Genomic DNA, 21548 nt, shown 5'->3' on the forward strand with positions numbered 1-21548 from the left:
AGCGGGGTCGTAAATATGGTCTAGCAATACAGTGGAAATGGGAATTCGGAGAGGCGGAGAATAGGGTGGAATGTATGCGCGACGGTTAGGGTGGGGTCGATTAACCGCTCGCTCATCGTCACAGTCGTGGACGTCATTTAGGCCACGCCCGTACTGGCGGCAATCTTTCGTCTCTTCCGCGTCACCTTGCTTTCCTTCGAGTTCTGTTTGCTATCAACGGCCCTCTGCTTCTCCGTCTCCGTCTTTTCTCCGTCTCCAATCATACGCTCATCCTCCGTCTCCGGTATCACTTCCTCCTTTCCGCCGCGCGCCTTTGCCTTTGCCCCGCGCGAGGCGACGACGACTTTTGGCGGCGCTTTGCGCTTCTTTTGGGCGGCAGCACCACCTTCTTCGGGTCCCTCCATCTCCACATCGGGCTCTGGCTCAGCCTTCTTCCCCTTGGTTTTCTTTTTCCCTTTCTCGTGCTCTGGGGCCGGGGCGGAATCGGTGGCGTCCTCGGGTTTGCGTTTGCGGGGGCGCGCACGGGGCTTAGGAGGTGTATCGGCCACAGCGGGGCTCCCGCCGTCTCCTCCACCGGCCTCAACGTCCTCACCGCCGCTCTCCTGCGCCTTCCCTTTCACCTTCGTGCGTGATTTCGTTCCCGCGTTCGCATTCGCATTCGCAGTTGCCTTGCCCTTCGCCTGTGGAGTATTTGATTTCTCAGCCTTGGTCGCCTTGGGGCTGTGGAGCTCCTGCACGCCTTGTGCGATCTCGTCGACTCCGCTGTCAGGTTCGCCCTCGCTCTCCTCGTCTCGTTCGTCTTCTTCGTCACGTTCGACGGGTGCCGGGCGCGCGCGCTTTGCACGGGTGGGTCGGGGGTTCGCGGTGCGGATCCCATGGCAGTTCATGCGGTAGCATGACGGGAGTTTGTCGTTGGTCGGCGTCGAGTCGGCACGGAAGCGCGCGCGCTTAGCGTCGGTCTGTGAGATAGTCACGATAAGATCAGTGGACGCTCTGTGAAAGATCGAGAGGGGAATCGAGCAAGCGCGGGACATACAGTGTGCTTCCCCTCGTAGCACCACCCGTCCGGCGGGCCCTGATCGCCATCGCCCTCGACGGTCTTCCCGCAGCATCCCCAGAGGGTCTCGTATACGGGGCCTTCGGCGGCACCGACCTTGCGAGAGCGGCCGACGCGCTCTACTTCGGCACTCTCGTCGTCATGGGGGACGAGGCAGGAACGGTCGGTGTTCTCGACGTCGGTGAAATCTTTATGGCAGCGGACGCAATGGCGCATGGGAGGCGGGGTTAGGGTAGCGAAGAATGCGCCGAGGGCGGCGAGGGTCGGTTCGGGGGCAGTGGAAAGTTGGGCGAGGGTGTACGCATGGAGAGTTTTTGGGGGCACGGTAGTGAGAAGCGCGTGAAGGGCAGTCGGGTCGAGGGAGTCTGCGGGGGGCTCGGGACGGGAGGGCTCGGAGGGCGGAGGGCGGTCTGGGGAGGAGGGCGCTGGGGGCACTTGGCCGGACGCGCTCTCAGACGGGGACGGCGTGCGGAGCTGTCGTGCGGGGCTGCCGGAGTCGCCGGGGTCGGCACTAGCTGCCGGAGGGGGGGATTGTTTTTTTGACCAGAAGCCGAAGACCATGGCGGGTGGCGGGATCGTGGAGATCGTCGAGCAGGCTGACCGGCTACTTATAACAGGTTATCGACGCCAGGCCGCAAACGTTCCCCCCAGGCGCGGTCCCCCCGCCTCCCTCGTGGCATGTCACATCGCTACACGTCACGCGGGGTCTATTGTCTGCACCGAGAGTCGGGTTAGGGTCCGACGCGGCGACCTGCCTTGTCTTTTCTTGTTCTTTGGAACGACGCTGAGGCCGCGCAGCTTGGGCTGGCCTACTTAAGCGTGCGCCTCGCGCTGCCCTTGCCAATCGCCTTCTCATCTACCTTCTCCCATGCCTTCCCCTCAGCATCCCACAGCCGCGAACACAGACGCGCCTTTCCTGCGCTTCCCTCCCTTCCCGTCCGCCCCGGATGGCAAGACCATCGTCCCCTTCAAGGACTTCAAGCCACTCGGCATACGCCGTCGCACGGGCGAGGATGTCAATGACGACACCGTCGAGCGCGATGGCCTCGGTGTCCCCACCGTCGCGCTGACCGTCAAGCACTCCACAGATGGCCTGTCGAAGCAACCTCTACCCAAGAACGCCTCTGACCCCACTCAGCCCCCCAAACGCAAGACCTGGTGGGAACAGTGGGAAGAGCTGGAGGACACCAGGCGTCATTACTACAATCCGTTCGTCTCCCTCTCCGTCTTCCTTCCCGCTCGAGAGTGCAAAGCCCGATACGCGTTGCAGGAACGCTACTCGCGTCGATCGCCTCTATGATGCCGCCAACGATTTCAGGAATGGCCGTGAGTGGCCACACGCCGCCAGTGGCTTGGCAAACTTGTGGGATCAGGTGTGTTCCACCATCGCCGCCTTCCCCATCCGCTAGCGCTCATGTCCACATAAGTTCCGTCTCTATATCGGTTTACTCCACCAAGCCGTTAAAACCCGCAAGAAGCGGGGGGACGCAGATGAGGGCGACGATGATGATGATGACGAGGACGAGGATCGAAAGGCTGCCAAGGGTACCCCCATCACCGTCACCCAGGCGCCACCGCCTCCCGAGCGCGACGAAGGCCCTCCGCGAAAGCGCAAACGTCTCTATCGCGCGATCGGGAGCGCGTACGACGAGCTTGATGCGGATGATAATCTATCATTCGAAGAGAAACTCGCCAACAGCCTAGACGAAAAGGACCGCAAGATGGAACGCTTCCTCAACAACCCTGAACAAAGCATGAAAGTCTTTTTCTCGTCCTTTTTCCGTCAGCGGGGTCTCATCTGGTGCGCGCAGCTCTGTCTTGATGTGCTTCCTGTAAGACTGACGCAATGAGTCGCAGGTCTGAGCCGCGCTGCACTGCATTCCCTCATCTCGTGCACTTTTTTATTCGCTTCTTGATTCGATGCCGTGTGTTTCCCGAACCCGAGTACATGGAGGCCCTCAAGGCTGCCCTCGCCGTCGTGGGGCGCGCGCGCAGCGAGCTCCCTGCGACGTTCGTGATCACGCGCATACTTTACGACGACAGCTTCAACAACGCGCTCGAGAAGCTCTGGGCGCCGCCACCCACGCCCTGGATGTTTGGCGACTGGACCCCAAACGTCGAGCTTCCAGAGGACCTCCCGCCTGAATTCCGCGAAGCGACTATCATCGACACATCGACCCTTCCGCCACCCCCGGCCGACGATGAAGACGGCGCAAGTGGATGGGGCGACAGCGCTCAAGGGCAGTGGGGTCCTCCCAAGGATGCTACCACCACCTGGACTGAGCCTGAACCCACGACCGATTGGACGGGCATGGATGGCGTCTTGCCGCCTGTTCACGAAGGAGTATTTGCGCATCTCGGGCCGAGCGCTTTGCCGCTCACGCATACGCCGGGCGTCGTCGAGCACTCGACGCGCCGCATTGTATCGATCCACAAGCCTGGGTCCGTGCGGTCGTCGGGCCCACCTACATCGGCGGCAGCGGCGGTGGAGGAAGAGTTAGGACGACGTTACGGGCGCGTGGTGCTCGCCCCGTGGCCGGGGTGGGACAAGACGACGTTTCCCGACATCGAGAAACCCGTGATCATGCCCGAGAGTCACGGCCGGGTCATCGACGAGGCAGGCGACGTGTCGGTTTGGGGCGAAGAGGACGAGGGGGTGAGCAATTGGGACAAGAGGCGGCCGCATGACCCGTTCAAGGATAACATCACGCTGCTGGTGGAGCCACATCGCTTGGAGCCGCTCATCCTGCACATGGGCATCGGCGCGAAATGGGTTGAGCTCGCGCGGATCGAAGAACACGAGGAGCCTGCGCCTGCGCCTGTGCCGGAGGCTGAAGAAGACACGAAAAAGAAGGGGAAGAATAAGAACAAGGCCCACAGACCGAGATACTGGTTCATGAAAGATTTCGTTCTGATGGTGACCTCGTTCCACACTGACAAGATAGAAGATTGATAAATCGCAGGTTTTGTTTTTGCTGTTGTAACTGATGGACGCATTCTTGCTACCATTTTTGTAGCCTGTCTCATGAAAAAAGTTTGTATTAGTAGAAGATGAATGTGTACGGATAGCAGTGTCGAGATGCTCTCACACGCGCACGGCAGAGGAGTATAATAGATTACTAGTGATTAGCAAGGATACAATTGAGTCCGGGTTCCAAAAAGTACAGAATCTTTTGTGATCATGCTGCACCAGGCTCGATCTCACCAAGGAGCATTGTACCGTCTTTGCTCGCAGTGAGGACTGAGGTCGATACGTCATTGGGGGCCAGCAAAGTAGGGCAGCAAGAACATGCTCACTGATGGGTTCTCTGGGGTGGAAATCGACGGCTGTGACTGTGCCCTTGTGGCCGGGCAGCTGTTCGACGACATCAGATGCGCGCACCGCAACTAAACGCTCGCACCACGTACCTTGTACAGCACCTTTCCGCTCTCAACGTCCCAGATGGTGACCGTCCGATCTGCGCCACCGAGGGCGACCCTCCGTCCGCCGTCTTCCCTGCTCCACGCGCCCTTGAGCAGCGTGTTCTCGAACCCAGCAGGTGCCCCGCCGAGCACGCGGTGGATGCGATTCGGGGACGGCGAAAACGGACGGACGTCGTGGATGAGAGTCTGCGAGGAAAAACAGGACGAGAGAAGGTATGCGCCGTCTGGAGAGAGTGAGAGGCCCGTGGGCGTGTCGGCGTGGCCGATGAGGGTGGAGAGCTGGGTCTGTTTACGGAGGTCGAGGACCTAGATAAGAATGCGCGTCGACTGGTCAGCGGCCGGGGCGGTGGGACAGGCGGAAGACACGCACATGGATCTCGTTGTCCAGCGCTCCCGCGTATATCGTCGAGCCATCTGCGCTCCACGCCACGCTCGTTACCGGGCACCCGATCTCGAATACACTGACGGGCTCCTTGCTGCCCTCGTCTCCGCCCTCCCACACGCGCACTGTCCCGTCGTCTGAAGCGGTGGCGACGAGCTCAACGCCTGCGCCGCCTGCGACGGTGCGGTCGAGCGCGTTGATGATCTCGCGGTGCGCACGCAGACGGCGCACGCGCGTGCCCGTCGCGAGATCCGTGTACGCGAGTGTGTGGTCCGCGGAGACGGTGTAGAGGAGGGGGTGCATCAGGGACCACTGCAGATCCATGATGGGGGCCTTGTGCGTCGTCGTAAGGAGGCCATAATTGGTGTTGGGCGAGTACGTCCGCCAGAGGGCTAGTGTGAAAGCAGATATGAGCAGTCGCGCATGAGGGTAAACCGTAAAAGAGAGAAGGCTGGACGTACAGATGGAGCGGTCTGTCGAGCAGGCGGCAATATTTTGGCCACTAGGGTCGAAACGACAGCTCAAGATTTCGGCCTGAGGTCACACAGCGCGTCGTCGGCTTCAATGATTAACTCCAAGGATAAAAGAAAACACCACGCACGGAATGTGCACCGGAAAGGCTGACGATGGGGGCCTCGAGACTGCTAGTCCGCGTTACCGAACGGATGAGACCCTGCTGCCGCTCATTGTTCGACGAGGAGATGATGAGCTGCTGGCTGGTCTCTGCCTCAGAAGACCGTGCCCTTTTGACGATGACGCCGTCTTGTTGCTCTGCTCCGCGTTTCGACATGGGGAAGAGATGCAGACGTTCGACTCGCCAAAGATGGAATTCGAGGGGGCGGATTGATATTGCTGTGATTCTATTGCTGAGGTGACTAGTTATTTCATGGCCGCCTGGCGAAATGGCATCGCGTCTGACTACGATACTACGCACTCGAAATCAGGAGATTGCAGGTTCGACCCCTGCGGTGGTCACAACAATTCATGATCGTCGATCAGTCATTTTTTTCTCACTTGGACAAGCTGCGCGCGGACGGGCAGAGCCTTCCAGGATTTTGCACAGAATATGCAGCTTTGTTGATTGCTGCTCATTCCTTCCCTCTACGAGGCTGGTCGACGCGTGAGATCACGTGCTTCATTGCGTCTCCTGTTGTCCGTTCTCCTTGTGTTGGCTCAATAATACACTGCCAGTCGGTCACCGGTCTCGTAACATCACTCTGCAGAGGCATAGAAATACATCACCCTCATAGACTGACCGTGGTCATGTCTCTTCTCCTCGAGACCTCCCTCGGAGACATCGTCATCGACCTGGAGGTTGACTCGTGCCCCAAAACGTGCGAGAACTTTCTCAAGTTGTGCAAAGTGTATTACTACAACCTCAATGCGTTCTTCAATGGTAGGCGCCGTTCGACATGCTCCTTTCGCCCCGTGCTCATGTGCTGCAAACTACCGTGACTAGTTTCGAAGGACTTTCTGGCCCAAGCAGGCGACCCTACTGCAACAGGCACGGGGGGAGAATCCATCTGGTCCTTCATCGCATCCCAGAATGGCTCTGCTACGGATGTGCCGCGCTACTTCGAGCCGGAGATCGTTCCCGGCTTGAAGCACACAGAACGAGGTACGGTTTCCATGGCCGTCGCTCCGTCCGTGGAAGGGCAGCCCAGAGGGGGCTGTGGGAGTCAATTCTTCGTCACCCTTGCCGATGGAATCGAGTACCTCGATGGGAAACATGCCGTGTTCGGACATGTCGTGGAAGGATTTGATACCCTCGAGAAGCTGAACGACATTTTTGTGGATCAAGAGGGGAGGCCGTTCAAGGATGTTCGAATTCGCCATGTAGTCGTACTTGGTGAGTGGAATATGACTGGTCTCGGAAACGAAATCTAAGCATCACTTCTATAGATGACCCGTTTCCGGATCCTGCTGGACTGGTCGTTCCCGAATCGGTACCTACTCGTCCTCCGGACAACTCCACTCGCATCGCAGAGGATGAGGATCCTCTCGAAGAGCTCCCCGAAGAAGAGGCCGAGCAGCAAAGACGAAAGAAAGAAGCCGAAGCGGCGGCGCTGACCCTCGAGATGGTGGGAGACCTGCCCTTCGCCAACGTCCGCCCCCCAGAAAACGTCCTCTTCGTGTGCAAACTGAACCCGGTGACGCGGGATGAGGACCTGGAGCTGATATTCTCCCGGTTCGGGACTATCATGAGCTGTCAGGTCATCCGGGACAAAAAAACCGGTGACTCGTTGCAGTACGCATTCATCGAGTTCGACAAGCGGGAAGAGGCCGAACAGGTGCGCGTTTATTATCGGAGCATTTCCGAAATCATTTTCTCCAAGCTCCTGCCGCACGTACAACGATTCATCGTTTCGCTGTACCCAATGGGGTTTGTTGCAATACATGATTGCACGCTTTTTTTTTTTTTTCATGTGCTGAGCCTGGGTTCCTAACAAACACTTAGGGCTACTTCAAAATGCAAAATGTACTAGTGGATGACAGGCGCATATGGGTTGATTTGTACGTTCCATCACTTGATTCAGAGTATCGTGATACTGATAATCCTTTTTACCGCATAGCTCACAATCTGTCGCCCGCCTCAATACTTCCTGGTCGAACAATCCTACCATGGGACAACGCGGCGGACGTGGAGGAAGAGGACGTGGTGATGGGGTCCGCGGTGGATTCGGCGGTCGAGAAGATCTCGAGGCCACACGACGATACAGAGATGGCCGTGACCACAGCAGCCGTCAATACGGGATGGTGTTTGATGTCCCAAGTGATAGAGGACATAGCAAGCGCCACAGGGACAGCGACAGCAGAAAGCGCTCGCGCTCACGGTCTCCACACGCGCGATCCAACGATAGAGACACACGGGAGCGCCGTCGGAGCCACAGCAGAGACAGAGATCGAGCGCCGCGGCGGCGTGCAGGCAGCAGAGAGCGCGTTGATATGGACCGGCACAGGCGCCGCTAATCGACGCGGACATGGACGAGACGAGTGAGTTAAAAGGGAAAAGGGTATCTAGTATGTACATGTCTGCTATCGTGCTTTCAAGGGAATGTCTGAATATAGATGTCCACAATCGTTCATCTTCCTCCAACGGACTAGCCTGACACGGACTGTGTGAAACTGCCTGGGCGGCCTCAGGCCAGTTGCTGCCCCTGTTTCCACGCTCCAATTCCCACCAGGCGGTCCACCTGTGCCCACTGATCCAGATCAGAATGAAACGTACAAGTATTACAGGCTGACCCTGGCCCTGCTCTCCGCAAAATTCAGCCATCGCTACAATGACCACAATGTCATCCTCACCTTCCGAATTTCAACTCAACGGCTTCGCCTCAGACATCGTGTTGCGCACAAGCGACGATGTACCAATAGACTTCCCGGTCCACAAATGTTTCCTGGCGGCAGCCTCACCATTTTTCAATGCCATGTTCACTCTCCCCCAATCTCCATCCTCATGCGCCTCCTCCACCCAACCACCCACAGTCAGTGTCTCTGAGGACTCCAATGTTGTCGGCATGCTCCTACGCTTTATCTACCCTCTTCCCGATCCAACGCCGCACAACCTAGACGAGCTCGTGAGCCTCCTATGCGCCGCATCGAAGTACGACATGACCGGTGTTATGGAACGTTTGCGCACCTACCTCGCCTCGCCCGAATATCTCGCCGAGTCCCCGCTACGCGTGTTCGCCATCGCCACGCGGTTCGACTTCGAGCCGGAGGCCAAGATCGCGTCGTCGCATACGCTGGGCATCGACGTGCTGGACAGCCCTCTCTCGGAGGATCTGAAGCAGATCACCGCGTACTCATATCATCGCCTCTTCACCCTCCATCGGCGTCGGGCGGAGGCCGCCCAGCACGTTCTGCAGTCCGAGAGCGCGCTAGGGGTCAAGTGCATGCAATGCAATGGGTCTGGGGCACACTTTGGGACGCCCCGATGGTTGACGCACTTCCGAGCAAAGGCAGAGGAGGAATTGAAGGCGAGGCCCACGACGGAGGTCATCTTCTCGTTGAAGTTTTTGATGGAGGTCGCGCAGGCGACGGGGTGCCAGAGGTGTGCGGCGAGCATCCTGGAGTCGCACATATATCTGGAGAATCTGAGAGGTAAGATCGACGCGTTGCCCGCGACGATTTGAGCGCAGTGTGCGGTCGTGATCATCATTTTGGTTGATGGTTTCAATCCGTCTTTGTCTTTCGCACACTCGCATCATCATGTTTTGATTAACAATGCATTATGACACATATATATGATGTGGTCATCAGAACGATGTATGTATTCTGCGAATCCATGAAAACAATTATAAGTTATTGCGATGCACAGCAGGAGTACAACAGTCACAAAGTAGGACGATGAATACAGTAATTGTTGATGAGGTATAGAGTGGACTTGAATAGTACTACAGGGTCCGTTGAAAAACTCAGCGCATGAAAGAGGACTTGGGAAACAGGATCTGATGATGCGCCTATCATGCGTACATGCGGCCGAGGGCGCCAGCCTTGCGCACGCTGATGGTGAGCAGTGTCCCGCTGTCATTGAACGTGGCGCGAAGGGAAGTCATGTCGACTGTCCGCAGAGGAAAGGCAAGGTGCCATTCGTAATGGCCTAGAAATACAAGTTCAACATTGTACTCGTTTATTGAGCGCGATGGGAGACTTACAGTCTTGCTCGAGGTGCCACGCGTCTGCGACGATGTCTATCCTGCCGCCCTTCTTCACGGCGATGGTAACCATCTCTGGAGAAAACGGGGTGCCACCAGGGCGGGGGAGGGAAATTTCGACGAGATGGGATGTGTCTGTTGTGACGAATTTAGGGGCCGGCAGGGAGGACGGCGGGGGCGCACGACGCGAGCGTGCGGTGACGGACTCGGACTTTGTGCGCGTCGGGGGAGAGGGGGTGGAAGGGGTGGAAGGGCGAGCGGCTCTGCTCCTAATGGAGTCGGCCCTGCTCCGAGACTGGTTGGGGAGCGGAGAGGGAGAGGAGAGAGTGCGCATTGCGTGGAGCGAGGGACGGGCATGGAGTGGAGTAAGGGGTGACGGGCGCGAGGGCGAGGGCGAGGGCGAGGAGCCTGTGCTGGAGATGAGACAGGGCTCCATGGTGGGGTTCTGGTACGGCGAAGTGTTGCGCCTGACGAGCGTCACCCGAGGAGGCCGACGGAAGGAGGCAGAGGCGGCAGACTTGGCCATCGCCGCTGACGATGGCAAGAGGACGTTGAGCATTGCGAGCAGTGGATTGTTGTGGTTTGGAGATAGTTGTGTGCTGTGCACTGGGGCGCTCATCGGCGCTCCTGGGGGCTTTTAAATGGTGCAGGCGCGGGATGTCTCGGGTAGAAAAGGCTGATCACGGGTGGGCCGATGGCCGAGAACGCAAGTCTCGCACGGTCGATAGGAGTCGTTGCGGTCGTGCTCGGACGGTCGGCGGGTGCGACGGCGGACGTTCAGGTTGGCGACGCTGGCGACGCTGGCTGTGTGAGTAGAGGAGTGTTTTCCAGCTCCGGCCGTCGTGGACAGCTCTCCAGAGTCTCTCATCTGCTCCCATCTTATCTTATCTGATGCCTGAGCGTCGGATCCCTGGTCCGACCGCTTGACTCCTCTTCGCCTACCAACTCACAGCCATGTCGTCCGCCCAGCTTGCCTCCTTCAAAGTCCCTGCCATCGAGAATGAGCCCATGGTGCGCATACATACACTCCACTGGCCAGGGGAGGCCGCCATCTGACGCGATTCAACAGCTCACTTATGCTCCTGGCTCCGCCGAACGCAAAGCTCTGCAGGCTGCCATCGTCGAGATGGAGCAACAGCTGCCTTTCGAGGTTCCGTGCGTGATCAACGGAAAGCCCGTATGTTTTTTCTTTTTTTTTTCCTTGTCACCTTATAATATCTCATCTATGGTCCCTCCAGGTCAAGACCGGCAAGCTCGCCAAGCAGCCGATCCCCGCCGATCATGCAAAGCACCTTTGCGCATACCACGAAGCCGACGAGGCCACAGTGACCAGCGCGATAGATGGCGCCTTGGCCGCAAAATCCGAATGGGAGAGCATGCCGTGGAACGACAGAGCCGCGATCTTCCTCAAGGCCGCCGACCTCATCAGCAAAAAGTACAGGTACAAATTAATCGCTGCCACCATCCTCGGCCAGGGAAAGAACGCCTGGCAAGCAGAAATCGACGCCGCCGCAGAGGTTCGTGGGCTAGCATTTTCGATACTACACTGTCTCTAATTTTTTTTTTCGGGTGAAGCTCTCGGACTTCTTCCGCTTTGGTGTGAAGTACGTTGAGGAACTCTACTCGCAACAGCCGCCAAAAAACGCGTCGGGATCTTGGAAGTAAGCCCTCTCGTATCATAGACCTAGCATGTGTCTCACACAGATACCAATAGCCGGGTCGAGTATCGTGCGCTCGAGGGCTTTATTTTGGCCGTTTCGCCCTTCAACTTCACCGCTATCGGTGGTAATTTGTCTGGAGGTAACACCGCCGTCTCGATCACCCTACCTTTCGAGACTAACAAATTCTGTAGCCCCTGCTCTCGTCGGCAACGTGGTCGTCTGGAAACCATCCCCCGCCGCAACTTACTCCAACTATATCATTCACCAGATCCTGATTGAAGCCGGTATCCCTCCCGGTGTCATTCAATTCGTCCCAGGCCCCCCAGCAGAGGTGGTCGCACAGGCGATCAACCACCCTAGCTTCGCTGGGCTTCATTTCACCGGCAGCACGTTCATCTTCAAGAAATTGTGGAAGGACATCGCCTCCAACCTTGACAAGTACAAGGGCTACCCCCGTATTGTCGGCGAGACCGGTATGTAACGCTTCACACCTTTCCGGTCTCGACCTCACCGCTTCGCGCAGGCGGAAAGAACTTCCATCTCATCCACTCCTCTGCCGAGATCAAGAACGCTGTCTTGCAGACAGTTCGGGGTGCCTTCGAGTACCAAGGTGATCTTTGTGTGTGTTCAATTTGGAACAGCTCTGATCGAGGACATCTTCAGGTCAGAAATGCTCTGCCCTCTCTCGCCTCTACGTCGCATCTTCTGTCTGGAAAGGCGGGTTCAAGGATCTTCTCCTGTCCGAGATCGCGAAGATCAAGGTCGGTGCGCCGCAAGATTTTGGCAACTTCATGGGCCCTGTCATGTAAGCCACACTCTGCCGCTTGCTATTCACAATGCCGATGTCAGTCTTGTATAGTGGCCGACCTGCGTTCGACAAGATTACCGGGTACATCAAGAAGGCCAAGGAGGCTGGTGGTGAGATCCTCATCGGCGGGTCAGGTATGTATCTACACGCTTTTCAAATCCGTTAAAACTGTTGATAGCTCATTGTTCTCCCAGCCGATGACTCGAAGGGGTACTTTGTCCAGCCCACTGTCATCCTCACCAAGGATCCTCAGTCGATCACCATGAAGGAGGAGATTTTCGGCCCTGTCATCACGGTAATCAAATCATGTTTTTCTCCCTCTTGGAGTCACCCTGACTTTTTCCAATAAAGGTTTATGTATATGAGGATGCTGACTTTGAGAAGACTCTCGAGCTCATTGACACGACGTCCGAGTACGCGTTGACCGGTGCGATGTACGTTCGCCATCATATACATGTACACGCATCACCCGGACGCTCACGAACAACACCCCCAGCTTCGCCGCCGACCGCAGAGCGCTCGTCCTCGCCACGAACAAGCTCCGCAACGCCGCCGGCAACGTGTACTACAACGAGAAGTGCACGGGTGCCGTCGTCGGGCAGCAGCCCTTCGGTGGTGCGCGCGCGAGCGGTACGAACGACAAGGCGGGCAGCATCAGCATTTTCTACAGGTTCGTGAGCGCGAGAAGCATCAAGGAGAACTTTGTACCCCTCGAGGATTTCAGCTACCCGTCTAACTTGGTCTGAACACAAGAGGACGGGCTGGGGATTTGAGCGTAGAAAGAAGGGAATTGATCCATCACAAATGTAGCCAGCGTCTTGTATTGAGAACGACTTTGTAGCCAATGCAGAATAAGAGCGGTCGCGTCTTGGATTTACAGGCGGGCCGGCTGTCCGGCAAGTGTGTCACACCAAGCCTGAACCCAACGTCCATGCACTTGTGCCGACGATCCTACACCATCCGTATTTCGCATCCTATCCAATCTAGCTCTCTCATCTCTGTTCCATGTCGGCTACTCTCTATCAATACAGTATGCCAAGACTCTCCAGATCACCGCGCAAGCTCCAAACTATTCGCCGATGCCGCGCACGAGGAGGCTGAGGACAAACCGCCACCCAAACTTCCTATCAAGACGGATGAATTCGAGAACTGGACCGGGGAAGAGTCGATGCACGATGCGGTCCTGCGCATGCTCGTGGACAAGCACAAGCCTCTCCGGATGGGGACGATTCGGACTGCTGAGGAGAAGCTGAGACAGGCTCCGCCTCAGATATCGAACGCTCTTTCTGCTCCCTTGAGTGATGACAATGTTAGCCCTTCTGCCATCTCGTCTGACTCGAAAGTACACGACGCAGGTCAGGTAGGCCGTACAAATGAGCCCCTCTTGCCGTCGATAGAGGGTCACAGACCATGGCACACCACTTTCAAAGCCCCTTCGCACGCGACGTCCTCAGTTCGATATGGTCACATCGCATCCTCGAAGCCATCCTCCCAGATATCTCACCTCCCCGATGAAAAAGCTCGTAAGAAGGAAAAGGAACTCAAAAAGCGGTCGCTGAACGCTCAACGGCTTGGAAGCGCCAGGGAGAGCACCCTGGATTATCAACTGGGAATCAAGGGATCGCAAGGCATGGCGAGGCCCAACCCCGCCAGCGTGAAGGGCTGGGCTAGCTTGGTGGAAGAGCGAATCGAAGTTCGTTACTCGTTTTCTGTGCTCGCTTCCGGTATCTCTTACGCGGCACCGCAGAGAGCTCGCCTGCAGGGCGCCTTTAAAGCGATCAAGGGAAGGGGGCAGCCCATCCAGCGAAGGTCTGACGAGTGGAACCCTTTTGTCGGAAGGGAGGAGTACCTCTTGAATCGGATCGTGCAGCGTCAGGGTGCCGCGCCTCCATGGGTAGAGATTCAAGGAGGTGCGCCTGCCATCTCCGTCGCCGATCTGAAACTGCTGCAGGATCGGCGGTAGAGCTGACGGTCATCTTACCGATATAGAACTCGAACGTGCCGTCACCTCGTTCCGAGGTGTTCTCCGCGACTCGTGGACCCGTCGTGCCATCCGCACGTTGACAATGTCGCAGCCTGCTGGGCTCTTACCCCCGCTGACGCTATCGTACGTGCGAGCACTGCGTGACGCAGAGTGGGAAGAACGGGAACGCGCTTATCACGACACCGCTGTGGAGGAGCTAAACTCGTTGGTGCGAAAGTACAACGCGCTGGCACCTTATGCTGTGCGCCGTCCGTATCATGTGCTTCAGGTAGAGCTGGAGAAGGCATATCGGGAGTGTGGTGAGGAGATCCTGCAGGGCATCGCGCAGCGACTGCAGGATCAGGCGAGGACTGGTGGGAGTGGTACATGGGTTAGGGACGAGCAGGAGGGTCAGAGTCGTGGGGGCGCAAGTGTCATTGGACAGGATACGAAGGCCGTTTTGAGGGTTCGCGACGTGATCCGGGGATGGTTCCGTTGGCGAAGATGATATCGAGGAGAGTTGTGCGAGGTAAATGATGCGATCGTGCCAGATGGGTGTCGCCTAGTACACTAATAATCAGCGACTACTGACAATATCACTCTCGCATCGATAGTTTACACATAATGTGCCGATCCCTGGCGTGTGTCATGTTTTGTTTCTCCTCAGAATCTAGGAATATTCTGCAAGATGTGGAGCCCTGTACACTCGGAATGATTGGCAGGATCATGGCGGCCTCCTCGGACTTGCTGTCCACTTGGCAGAGTTCTTGACAAGCCCCGAGATCAGACTACAACACGCTTAATATCCACGAGGCTAGCATGTGCAGATGGGCGCAAGTAGGTACCTGTAAGCACTGAGCGGTGGTGTTGAGCTGTCGCTAGCCTCCAGCGGTCGAGCGACCCACTTCACAGTCACCTACGTCTTTTATCTGCTTGCAAGCTATCGGAATAATCTACTAAAGGAAGGCGTGTGCCCAACTATCGACACAACATTTACCAAAGACGGCTGCGGTCCGGGAAAATCAGGGAACAATGAGCTCTGCCTCGTGTCCGCCTCGCGCCTCGCGCTTAGAACGTAAAATGCGCCTGAGAACCCCCCATCTAATCTATATAAACCGCCTTTCGTGCGTCCTCCCCTTCCCACTCACCGTTCCCTGATATCTCTAGCAAATCCCTCGCCTTTACCGGCCCCGACCAACTCGCCCACTCTCGAGCCCCTCGCCTCACCCCGCTTCATCCTACCATGTCCTCCGAAGAAATCCTCGTGAGAAACATGTCTCGGCCTCGGCCGCAATGTCCCGCACGACTGATTTGCTTCCGTCTCGTTGTAGCCCGGCGACATCGTTGCCGTCCAGCACGGTGCCTACGGACGGAAAGAAGGCCTCGTCATCGGTTCCCACGTCGACTATGCAGTCAGTCTCTTGTATTGTCGAGGACGATAGTAAATAGTCTAATTTCTCGTGCGCTGTACCCAGGGTCGACAAATAGTCGAAGTACAATTCGAACCCGGCGAGGTGTACAACGCATGGTATACTCAAATTCCCTTACACCATCTGTGTCGTCGCTGAACCGATGACGTGTCGTAGGTACCCCACCGTCACTCGCGTCAAGCGCACCGTCTACACTCGCCCCAAACAACGCACTATCGAGCGTCACATCTACTGGTGACCTACCCTCCACGATCGCGGTGACCCCATTGCGCAGCGTGGGCTTTGGATTTTATTACCGTCGATCTGATCATATCACGCCTATACGCCCTGTACAGCTCGTGCGTTACACTATCGTCGCTCCATGGCGGGTGACTGTGCTCCATTCTTCATGTTTGTGTGTAGCTCGTTGCGGAGGAGGGCAGAGTAGATGTCAAACCAGCGCCCTGAGTGTACACGTAGATGGCATGGGGTTATTGTCTGTACTTATACGCCTCTGGGGACTCCGGCTGCCAGGACTTCTTTATTATTACCTGCTTGCAGAATGGAACCGCTCTCTTTCGTATCGGAACGAGTCTTGTGTTGGACACCGGGTCAAGAACGAAGAGGCTAGTTGGATCAAGCAGTTGACGTTCAAGGGTTGTCGCTTGCCAGACAGCTGTGGTATGTCCAAGTGTCCGCAAAGGTGCGAACATCTTGACCATTACAGCCTTGCGGTCTCGTACAGACAGGACAAACGTACGAGGAGAGATGCGAGGCAAAGCTGTGATTGCGATGTACACGATCTATCAAATACAATCCACGTAGGATGGGTCGAATAGCATGAAAGCAATAATGTATACTATGCCCGAAGACCAACGGTCCTGGCAGGAGATATCTGCCTAGTGCGGATAGATTGTGGAGACTGGATGCGATGTTGAGGAGGTGGACGTCGCGCGGGAGAAGGTGATGGTAGGTGGATTGGTGGCTCTGATAGGGAAGGTGGGGAAGCGAGGTCAGGGCTCAGAGATGCATCAGGCTGCAGTGCAGGGATGATCTCGATCTCAGGTGTCTTTGTTAACGGGACTTTGCCTTCAACACCATCAACTTGTAATGATGAATCTCGCGTCCGAGCGCGCGGGATAGAGTCAGATGAAGTTCCAGGCGAGCTGGAGGACTCCCTAGTTGACACCCCAGAAGACCGACTCCGCCCAGCTTCGACACTCCTTATTACCCTCGCTCCGAACGTCCTCTCTGTAGTCGCGGTATTCGGAGCCTCACAAGGCATCGCAGTATCGCCCGAGGCCAGAGTCACCATGGAAGTCGTCGACCCATTAGCCTTCGGCTTTACGGTGTCTTCTGACCCTTTGGGGGAGCCTAATGGATAAATATGTGGACGCGGCTGGACGACCCGCTCATAATAAAGCATAAACGTGGCCGACCCCTCCTGCAGAACGGACTCAATACCACATTCGGATACCGAATCGTCACTGATCCTCAGCCAGCCTCGCCCGGGTCGTGCAGATGCAAGAATTTGCTCGTCGTCTTCGTCACTTTCGCGCACGGGCCCGTACTTCGTACATGTTTCGCAGTCACACTGAAGATAATGGGGCATCTTGGGAGGATTGAAGCGAGAGGCGCCAGCGGAAAGCGGTCGGGGTTTGCGTCGGTAACAGACATAGTGTCCGAAGGAGTGTTGACCGTAGTGGCAGACAAGAGCGGAGAGGCGATAGATGACTCGCTGAGTTGAGAACATGGATGGTATGGGTGTCGAGGACCGAGGAATTGGTGGAGGTGGGGAGGATATGGGGACAGATGGGGATGTAGAAAGTTTCCCGGAGGTCGTATATGGGGTTAGGTCTAGTAACTCGGGGAAATCAACACGGCAAGTGTTTTTTGTCGCGTAGTTTCCATAGTGCATTGAACGGTTGAGATGAAGAGCAAGAACAGGAGGTGGCTGGCAGAAAAATCAATACAACCGTGATTTACCGTGAGGCTGAATATTATCTCACCCGGGCAATCATCGCCTGCTTCGTCGATGCTTTGCTGTACACTCTCTCCATCTTTACACCTTTGATATCGTCTTCAATCCGCTCTTCTTCCAAAGCAGCTTTCACGTTAGCCTCCAGCTTTCTGGCCTCTCGGGCCCTTTTCTTCTTCGAGCTAGATGCATTCTCGTCTGCCTTAGCTGCTTCAGTCAACCTCTCGGCATCCTGCCGCAGTCGATAAAGTGTCGCAAGCATCGAGCACTTCCTGCAGATACAGTCCATCAAAAGTTCTAGTCGCGTGTAATCTGCAAGGCAGTCCTCGATGTTGCAGGTTGTCTGTGCATGTATTTATATATGTGACCTTTTCGGTGACGATAAGAGGTGACACGCACGGCCATACGAGGTAAATTCAGTTGCCAGCTATCAAAAGCAAAGTGCATCACGGCCTCTGTGTACCCGCATTCTACACAGCTGCGTCTGTTGGCAGTCAAGCCGTCGAATACGTTTTTGCCCAACTCGCGAGCGGTGACTGGTAGATTTTGGGACAAGCCGCCGAGACCTCGGTCACGTAGGCCTTCATTGTCCACTGCGGATGTTTCCTTCTTGATGCATTCGGATACAAGCTGAAATAATTCTTGCGCATCCTGATGCTCGCGAGATGAGAATAGTGGGCTTTTCTTTCCTGGTTCGTGGTTAGATAATGCATCTATCATACGTATCGGACGAATGGGTGAAGAATAGGATTTTGGGGTATTGAGGGCTGCGTGATATATGTGAGCGACGTTCTCGAAGTGCAGGGAGAGAAGGCGCGCTGACTGTGTAGCAATTCTTGCAAGGCGTCGATTACGGGCGTTGGGACGTCAAGAGCTTCAGCTTTATCATGAATAGCGTTTATACGCGGCTGAAGGTAAGATAGCGATGCTAAAGCCTGTAGTCAATGTCTTCAATAAAGGCAAATAGTTGCTCATCGCTGTGAACGGACCTGCATGGTCGAATTCATGAAGCAGTATGTGCCAGAAACATTGACAAGTCCTGGATAGTAATCATATGAGCCGTCCTCGCTGGATTCTAGTGTTTTCTCTGCTTTTGAAGTTAAGGACAGATGTCTGTCAATCGACATTGAGAAGTACCTGGCTTTGCGTCTCCGTTTGCGAGCAACTGATCGGCACGCGTCCGAAGAGGTTTCTTCTTCTTGAGCCTCTCTGGCTGGGACCGCGGGGGCGAGTGACTGTTCCCCCAGTTCCAGGGTAGTGCCGCACTTAGTGAGCTGAGCATGAAGAGCACGGATGAAGCCAACGGATCAAAGTGTTTAACCAAGGATAGGACAAAGATGGGAATGAGTACGACGGCGAGCAGAGGAGCGACCTGCTGGAGCAAAGAGTTGGAGAGCAGCTCTGAGAGGAATGAGCGAGCGAGGGACATCGGTCAGAGGCGGGTCTGCGGATGAAGCATCTCAGTGGTGGGGATGACGAAGGTTCGGTAATGAGGTCAGCATCCCACTGCACTCCCCGGCGTTGCGCCTCGCTGTCCTCGCACTTCCTCGCACCCGCATCACACCAGGTCGCATAACCCTTCAACGACCGCATACAGTGTCCTCCGTATACCAAGTACTTCAAGCACTTTAGATTCATCGAGCCTGGGAGTAGACCTGACTTTCCGGCCTGCCCTAACCTCATCACGTGGGTCTCTCGTGGTGACAGTCGCGTCGCGCCTCGACGCGTCTTGTTATTTGCCGCCGGTCCTCGTGTTGCTGCTCCATCCAACGACTTGCTTCTTCCCACATTGCACACATCCCAGAAAACGGTATCTGTACACCTGCCACTTGCGGCGCCACTTTATCAATGGCCACCGCTGCGTTGCTCTCGCGTCATTCGTCCAACCCTCTCGAGGTGCCGTCCTCGGATGCACGCAATCGAGCGTACCTGAGTACTTATACCGCTGCAAAAGCCAGGGCAGGTATCGAAGAAGACTCTGATTTTCAATCTGGGACAGGGATGGAGTACCAGTCCCACTTAGCCCAGCTCTTTCCAAACTACGCAGCCTCGGTGACCCCGCGGCCACCAGCCCAGACAAACAGACAAACCTTCGTCGATTTGGACGAGGATATGAGCAGCAACGAGGAGGAGATGGAAGTTGCCGATGCCGATCAAGAGCGCCCCAGTGGCGCCCAAGATGATGATAGCAGCATGGAAGAAGACGAAGAAGAAGAAGACGACGAAGACGACGACGACGAGTTCGATGAAGAGATGACCATCTACCTCAAGTCAAACGTCGAGCAGGAGGAAATTCGGGAAGAGATTGCTGATTTGGAAAGAAACGTTCCGTCACTCCTTCCAGATTACCGAATTGTGGATCGACTGGGCACAGGCACGTTTTCTTCTGTCTACAAAGCCCTCGATGTCGGCTACCACACCAAGTGGGATAACACTGCTTGGCATGGTCATCACCCCTCCACCTCTTCCGCTCATTATCAGTCCGCTATCCGACCATCTGGCAGTAAAGTATTTGTTGCCATCAAAAGGATCTATGTCACAAGCAATCCTGAACGGATCAGAAATGAGATCATGATCATGGAAGACTGTCGAGGATGTAGACACGTCTCACAATTAATAACAGCCTTTCGAGAAGAGGATCAGATTGTCGCTATCATGCCATACCACCGCAATGGAGACTTTCGAGTGAGTCCTTCCTTTCCGCATGACTGTATGCGCTGACATGAGACCAGGAAATGTATCGACTTTTATCTCTCGAAGGCGTGAAGACATATTTCCGATGCATGTTTAGAGCCTTGCGCGACATACATGCGCGAGGTATCATTCACCGAGATGTCAAGCCTGCCAACTTCCTCTTTGACCCATATACGGGTACAGGCACCTTGTGTGATTTTGGCCTTGCATGTGTGAGCGCCTAGTTAATTACTCACATGCGTGTCAATTTCACTGTCGTCCAGCGCTTGGAACGAGGACCCAATGCGGGTGCTTGCCTCCATACTCCGTACCAGAGAGGTCACCCGCATGGTCGAATACGAAAGCATGATGAATACGACACCACTCACATAAAGAAAATGCAAAAAGACGCGCGCGCAAAATGCCACCGACCTTCAGACCGTGTCGGGTACCTAGACAACGATCCACGGTGAGCAGGCGGTGCTTATTGTGCAATCTTCACGATACTCATGGGGCAGTGACGTTCCTGCATTGTAGACCTCACTCAAAAGCCAATCGAGCGGGAACAAGGGGATTCCGGGCCCCCGAAGTTCTACTCAAATGTGGTGACCAGACTGGGGGTAGGCGCACATATCATGTTTTTTCAGAAAACATCCTCAATCTGTGTCTGATGTAGCCATCGACGTGTGGTCTGCCGGGATGATTCTTCTTTTCTTTTTGATAAAGAAATTCCCTCTGTTCCAGTCAGGAGATGATGTAGAAGCTCTTGTGGAGATCGCGAGTATCATCGGAAAGCGGAGAATGGAGAAGATTGCTACGCTACACAGTCTGCCTTGTCTTTTTTCGCTTTCGTAGGTACATTATCTGACCCTCGTTATTCATCTTATGCTTCCAGGTCGAACGTTTGCCACCAACATCCCTTCCATCACGCCAGACGGAATTACATGGCGTGAATTCATCGAACGCCAAAATCCGTCATTAAAGGTCCCTTGTCGACCGGACCCTCGCTTCTATCCCCATAACTCGCCTTCTTCACAACGCCATGCACATAGCTCACACCCACCACCTCCATCCTCTTCATCCTCTTACTGTACTTCTCCGACATCGTCCCAACATACACCCTCCTCGCCTCCCCCTCCCGCCGAATCCTATACCGATGACATAGAGATGGCTCTGGATCTCGTCGAGAAGGTTATGAACCCCGATTCTACAAAGCGTATCACGCCCCGTCAAGCCCTATACCACCCATTTCTCCACAATCCCGATGAGGCAGATGACGACTTTTTTCCGCATCCCTTTGGTGAGGGCGTATGCGGCAAGTATCATTTCGTTGATGAAGTGACGGAAGAGTATTGCGTGCATGTGACTGTAAAAGGTAAAGACGGGACGAGTGAGACAAAGGTGAAGCGCGCAGTTGCCGGTGAGGGTATTGCTATAGGAAGGCATCCTTGTGAGTTCCATAAGGACGATGTCAGGTTTTCGGGATCTCTTTGACTGCGTTATTTCAACACCCGCATTCAGTACTGTACACCCACA

At 55.6% G+C, this 21548-nt stretch overlaps 11 protein-coding genes across 11 annotated transcripts; 7 read left to right on the top strand and 4 right to left on the bottom strand.

Moving 5' to 3' along the window:
• Nucleotides 1–833: 833 nt before the first annotated feature.
• On the bottom strand, nucleotides 834–1667 carry HETIRDRAFT_439065 (uncharacterized protein; the record flags this gene model as incomplete). The annotated part of the gene is made up of 2 exons (XM_009545608.1): nucleotides 1037–1667; nucleotides 834–959 (listed from the first exon to the last, which is right to left on the bottom strand). Coding segments are annotated over exons 1-2 (708 nt in total), but the record flags the coding sequence as incomplete, so codon positions are not given.
• Nucleotides 1668–1906: 239 nt separating this feature from the next.
• HETIRDRAFT_458084 (uncharacterized protein) lies at nucleotides 1907–4010 on the top strand (the record flags this gene model as incomplete). Its single annotated transcript, XM_009545609.1, has 4 exons — nucleotides 1907–2266; nucleotides 2328–2430; nucleotides 2485–2858; nucleotides 2915–4010. Exons 1-4 carry the CDS (start codon nucleotides 1926–1928, stop codon nucleotides 4008–4010), a joined length of 1914 nt encoding a protein of 637 aa, XP_009543904.1. The 5' UTR covers nucleotides 1907–1925.
• Nucleotides 4011–4156: 146 nt separating this feature from the next.
• Nucleotides 4157–5652, bottom strand: HETIRDRAFT_472697 (uncharacterized protein; the record flags this gene model as incomplete). The annotated part of the gene is made up of 6 exons (XM_009545610.1): nucleotides 4157–4298; nucleotides 4355–4412; nucleotides 4466–4786; nucleotides 4851–5254; nucleotides 5324–5396; nucleotides 5464–5652. The coding sequence occupies 6 exons, from the start codon at nucleotides 5650–5652 to the stop codon at nucleotides 4237–4239; spliced, it is 1107 nt and encodes a 368-aa protein (XP_009543905.1). The 3' UTR covers nucleotides 4157–4236.
• A 473-nt stretch (nucleotides 5653–6125) lies between these two features.
• HETIRDRAFT_313566 (uncharacterized protein) lies at nucleotides 6126–7832 on the top strand (the record flags this gene model as incomplete). Its single annotated transcript, XM_009545611.1, has 5 exons — nucleotides 6126–6258; nucleotides 6322–6711; nucleotides 6765–7153; nucleotides 7321–7376; nucleotides 7436–7832. The coding sequence occupies 5 exons, from the start codon at nucleotides 6126–6128 to the stop codon at nucleotides 7830–7832; spliced, it is 1365 nt and encodes a 454-aa protein (XP_009543906.1).
• Nucleotides 7833–8197: 365 nt separating this feature from the next.
• On the top strand, nucleotides 8198–9169 carry HETIRDRAFT_381632 (uncharacterized protein). Its single transcript, XM_009545612.1, has one exon. The coding sequence runs from the start codon at nucleotides 8291–8293 to the stop codon at nucleotides 8996–8998; it is 708 nt and encodes a 235-aa protein (XP_009543907.1). The 5' UTR covers nucleotides 8198–8290; the 3' UTR covers nucleotides 8999–9169.
• Nucleotides 9170–9379: 210 nt separating this feature from the next.
• HETIRDRAFT_248196 (uncharacterized protein) lies at nucleotides 9380–9599 on the bottom strand (the record flags this gene model as incomplete). Its single annotated transcript, XM_009545613.1, has 2 exons — nucleotides 9380–9465; nucleotides 9521–9599. Coding segments are annotated over 2 exons (165 nt in total), but the record flags the coding sequence as incomplete, so codon positions are not given.
• A 706-nt stretch (nucleotides 9600–10305) lies between these two features.
• Nucleotides 10306–12865, top strand: HETIRDRAFT_408379 (uncharacterized protein). The gene is made up of 12 exons (XM_009545614.1): nucleotides 10306–10531; nucleotides 10590–10697; nucleotides 10759–11037; nucleotides 11096–11181; nucleotides 11235–11320; nucleotides 11373–11654; nucleotides 11705–11791; nucleotides 11845–11986; nucleotides 12041–12123; nucleotides 12184–12284; nucleotides 12341–12423; nucleotides 12486–12865. The coding sequence occupies exons 1-12, from the start codon at nucleotides 10475–10477 to the stop codon at nucleotides 12733–12735; spliced, it is 1644 nt and encodes a 547-aa protein (XP_009543909.1). The 5' UTR covers nucleotides 10306–10474; the 3' UTR covers nucleotides 12736–12865.
• A 55-nt stretch (nucleotides 12866–12920) lies between these two features.
• HETIRDRAFT_472712 (uncharacterized protein) lies at nucleotides 12921–14575 on the top strand (the record flags this gene model as incomplete). The annotated part of the gene is made up of 3 exons (XM_009545615.1): nucleotides 12921–13682; nucleotides 13737–13899; nucleotides 13979–14575. The coding sequence occupies 3 exons, from the start codon at nucleotides 12921–12923 to the stop codon at nucleotides 14458–14460; spliced, it is 1407 nt and encodes a 468-aa protein (XP_009543910.1). The 3' UTR covers nucleotides 14461–14575.
• Nucleotides 14576–15195: 620 nt separating this feature from the next.
• HETIRDRAFT_155403 (uncharacterized protein) lies at nucleotides 15196–15948 on the top strand (the record flags this gene model as incomplete). The annotated part of the gene is made up of 4 exons (XM_009545616.1): nucleotides 15196–15216; nucleotides 15284–15364; nucleotides 15428–15480; nucleotides 15539–15948. 4 exons carry the CDS (start codon nucleotides 15196–15198, stop codon nucleotides 15618–15620), a joined length of 237 nt encoding a protein of 78 aa, XP_009543911.1. The 3' UTR covers nucleotides 15621–15948.
• Nucleotides 15949–16123: 175 nt separating this feature from the next.
• HETIRDRAFT_444128 (uncharacterized protein) lies at nucleotides 16124–18768 on the bottom strand (the record flags this gene model as incomplete). Its single annotated transcript, XM_009545617.1, has 6 exons — nucleotides 16124–17315; nucleotides 17371–17682; nucleotides 17739–18028; nucleotides 18163–18247; nucleotides 18329–18378; nucleotides 18477–18768. 6 exons carry the CDS (start codon nucleotides 18766–18768, stop codon nucleotides 16221–16223), a joined length of 2124 nt encoding a protein of 707 aa, XP_009543912.1. The 3' UTR covers nucleotides 16124–16220.
• Nucleotides 18769–19532: 764 nt separating this feature from the next.
• On the top strand, nucleotides 19533–20939 carry HETIRDRAFT_48586 (uncharacterized protein; the record flags this gene model as incomplete). Its single annotated transcript, XM_009544948.1, has 6 exons — nucleotides 19533–20024; nucleotides 20072–20245; nucleotides 20297–20481; nucleotides 20550–20632; nucleotides 20689–20838; nucleotides 20908–20939. Coding segments are annotated over 6 exons (1116 nt in total), but the record flags the coding sequence as incomplete, so codon positions are not given.
• Nucleotides 20940–21548: the final 609 nt, after the last annotated feature.

Source organism: Heterobasidion irregulare, assembly GCF_000320585.1.
Source record: "Heterobasidion irregulare TC 32-1 unplaced genomic scaffold scaffold_03, whole genome shotgun sequence".
In the NCBI taxonomy this organism is placed as follows: domain Eukaryota; kingdom Fungi; phylum Basidiomycota; class Agaricomycetes; order Russulales; family Bondarzewiaceae; genus Heterobasidion; species Heterobasidion irregulare.